The sequence below is a fragment of the Mandrillus leucophaeus genome, unplaced genomic scaffold (genome assembly GCF_000951045.1).
Source record: "Mandrillus leucophaeus isolate KB7577 unplaced genomic scaffold, Mleu.le_1.0 Scaffold128, whole genome shotgun sequence".
Lineage (NCBI taxonomy): Eukaryota > Metazoa > Chordata > Mammalia > Primates > Cercopithecidae > Mandrillus > Mandrillus leucophaeus.
Window position 1 is genome coordinate 1,143,407 of NW_012101209.1, and position 3,667 is coordinate 1,147,073.

Genomic DNA, 3,667 nt, shown 5'->3' on the forward strand with positions numbered 1-3,667 from the left:
AGTTCCTGAAGTCATGTCAAGAGGATTACCAGTCTCTTCTTCAAAGCTCTGGACCTAAGATATCAAAATGCATCAATGTCATTAGAAATTTTGTCAAATAAATTCACTTATTTTAATCAATATATAATGAGACTGGCAACCGATAAGAGGGATAAACATGAGATCCTGAACTGAAATAACTTACAGTCTGCTGGGAGGAGGTAGCGGGGACAAGGTACCCGTGATAAAGATTCAAAGAATTAAAGAAGTTGAGGAAAGGGGAAGATCACATCTGGATGGGTTGATCAATGCTTCTGGAAGTTGTACATTTGAAAGACATTTAAATAATAATATTTCTATTCTAGATTGTTTTTGCCTTCCAAAGAACTTTAAGTGTATTTGGAGAAAGCTAATTAGGGCTTGATAAATTTATGGAAAGTAATTCAGAAAATTTAGTTGCTATATAATGCTTAGACATTTTTTAAAATTTTAGTTTCCAAATTGCTAGAACAAAATTTATTTTTGAAATTTTTAAAGAAATTAATGAATATTTCTGTATTGATGAAAATAAAGTTATCATTAAACAAAATAATGCATATTACTTCTAAAATAGCAATACAGCTAATTATAGAAACATGATACATAGAAAAAGAAGGTAAAAAAAACAGGGCTGGGCTTGATAGCTCATGCCTGTAATCTCAACAATTTGGGAGGTCAAGGTGGGAGAATCACTTGAAGCCAGGTGGTTAAAACCAGCCTGGGCAATATAGTGAGACCCCATCTCTCCAAAAAATAAAAAGAAGATAAGAAAACAGTTACTGTTACTCCAAAAACATTTTGGAGTATTTCTTTGAAAGTTTTCTTTTATATACATTTATTCTGGATATTGTCATGTAGTCAAATTTTTCGCTCAAAAATTTGAAGCAGGAATTTTTATTCCACATCATAAAATTTCTCTGAAAACATATTTAATGACAGGACAAGAGGCTGTTCTCAGGAAGTACATTAGTTTACTTAACAATTCTCCCACTCTTGAAATGTTTTCTAAATTTTGCAATTAGAAATAATGATGAGGTGAATATTCTTGTTCATAAATCTGTATCTACATGTCATATTACTTATTTGGAATTGATATTTGAATACTGAAAGCTGAATCAAAGAACATAAACATTTTAAACACTGTGGTACATATGGCCAAAAATGACCTCTAACCCAGGAATAGACTGGAGACCATAAGGATATAATGCAACTGTAATAAGAAAAAATTTTTAATCTCTCTTTTTAATCCTTCATATCTTTTTTTCAAATAAGTTACTTTATACTTGTAATTTATTAGACATACTCTTAGCATTATTTTCACTAGTGTTGGTAACTCAAATCAGTGAGTGTCATATGCGTTTTCAAATGTAATAAAAAGTTTTGGCTATGACCATTATCATGGAGAAAAATCCACTTAGGGCAATGTGAAGCACATGTTTGTCTTTTGAAAAAAAAGGAAAAGCCCCATTCATTTCAAATGAAAGCCATGTGTATTCCTGGGTTATTCCACCTGAGCCAAACTTATTAATTAATAAAAAATAAAATAAAGAAATAGTTATAGCTTTTGAAATATTCCCCACCTAATCAAGATGTTGACTGGGATTTTTTAATAATATGATTAATGTTCTCACATGTGACTTCTAGAGAATAGGATGCTTACATGCAAACAGGAGGGAAAGCTAAAAATTATTTATTATGAATATGAAGAAGCATCCTACCTTGAGTTTACATTGCACAAATTTTACAAGTATCAAATTCACTTAATGTATTTGGGAATTTAAAAAGAGAGGGGCTGACTTAATTTTACTAAGTAAAATTAAACAAAAAAAATGTTGATTTTTCCATTAAAAAATCTATGCACAATTTTGTTGAAATTATACTTTTGAGAAGTGAGACAAACATTGCCAAATTCAGCTCTTAGTACAACTTTAGGGAAAGCATCATTGGTTGATCTGGAGGCAAAATTTGGCCAATCGTACTTGAAATTCTGATAGCTAGATATTTAAGTACATTGGCTCCTGTTTTAAATGCCATGAAAATCTGCCAATTTCACACATATTTTTCATTTCTTATAATTGGATTTTAAAATTTGACATTGAAAAATAAATATTAAATCTGGCATTGGTTTCTGTTTAAGATACAATCTACCCAAGCTTCATTTACTCATGCACTGGTATTGAGTGAAACAAGTATTTTTTCCCCAGTGAGAATGTAATATTTTATATGCACTTTTTATTAAAAATGAAATTCAAGTAGTGTGTTTCTTTCTTATCATTTTTAGGACTATCTCTGCCTTACACACACACACAGTCTCTCACACACACAAATCCTAGAACATAAAAACACCAAGATGGCTGTGAAATTTGACAGAATATTTTGTTTTCCTATGAAAGCCATCCTTACATTAAATCAATATTGTCAAATTCTTTGGATGTTTACTCAATTAACAAATATTTACTAAGTACCTACTACGTGCCAAAGAAACATGTGAATTTGCTTTCTTTATTTTGGTGTTGAGTGTGTTTCTACTCTCTTCCCAAATATATACTAATATGTAGTATTTTCTTGAATAATCGTAAGTTAAAAATTCTTGAAAGTATACCAATCAAGGACTAACATTCTTTTCTTATTTATTTATATAAAATTTATCAAATTTGATAAATTTGATGTTTGTCTATTCCTTTCCTCTGAAATTTCAATGGCATACTAGGAATATTATTTTTCTCTAAATCAGTCTAGTTTGAAGCAGAAGAACCTTCAGGGACAATAGAGTCTGATGAGGCTTGACAATGGGTTGGAGTCTGGTGACACTTTTTGTTTGGATCCTAGCTAATAGCAGGTTGACTTGACATTCTTTTACCTTTTATTTATTTTTTATTTTTATTTTTATTTTTTTGAGACAGAGTTTCACTCTTGTCCAGGGTGGAGTGCAGTGCTGCCATCTCAGCTCACTGCAACCTCCGCTTCCCAGGTTCAAGTGATTCTCCTGCCTCAGCCTCCCGAGTAGCTGGAATTACAGGCACCCTCCACCATGCCCACCTAGTTTTTGTTTTTGTATTTTTGGTAGAGACAGGGTTTCACCAGGTTGGCCAGGCTGGTCTCAAATTCCTGACCTTAGGTGATCCACCTGCCTCTGCCTCCCAAACTGTTGGTATTACAGGCGTGAACCACAGCTCCTGGCTGACTTGACATTCTTTATAGTAATTTAACTATTGGCTTGGTAATTAAATAATCTTTGCAAGATTAAGTTTTAAAAAATTCTTTTTTTAGTGCCTTCTCAGTTTATCCTCAAATCAGGGCATTTGACCAAAGGTATTTCTTTTCCTCTTTTTATTATTGTTATTCATTTTAATGCTACTACTTAAATTCAGTTTAACATTTTAAGGTTCTTTAATTTTTATACAAGGCATATATGTACACAAACATACATACACATACATAGATATTAGGAACCTTGACATCTACTTATTTTAAAATAATTTTTATATCTTTGTGGGATGCAGCTATGCCAATAGGCATATTCACCTGACTCCATCCTATTCTTCTTAATCACAATTTTAAATTGTGATTAAGCCTTACTTTCTACAAATTTCTTTATCCTCTCAGCCCCAGGCTGGCTAAGAATGCCTTTACTTGCTCCTGGAATACC

General features: G+C 31.9%; 1 protein-coding gene across 1 annotated transcript in view; it reads right to left on the reverse strand.

The window, feature by feature from the left end:
• The window catches only part of CCDC129 (coiled-coil domain containing 129), a 100,960-nt gene that overhangs the window by 61,825 nt on the left and 35,468 nt on the right, over positions 1 to 3,667 (reverse strand). The window contains exon 8 of the mRNA XM_011972286.1: positions 3 to 54. Within this exon, the coding sequence (XP_011827676.1) occupies positions 3 to 54 (52 nt within the window). The remainder of the gene's footprint in view (positions 1 to 2; positions 55 to 3,667) is intronic.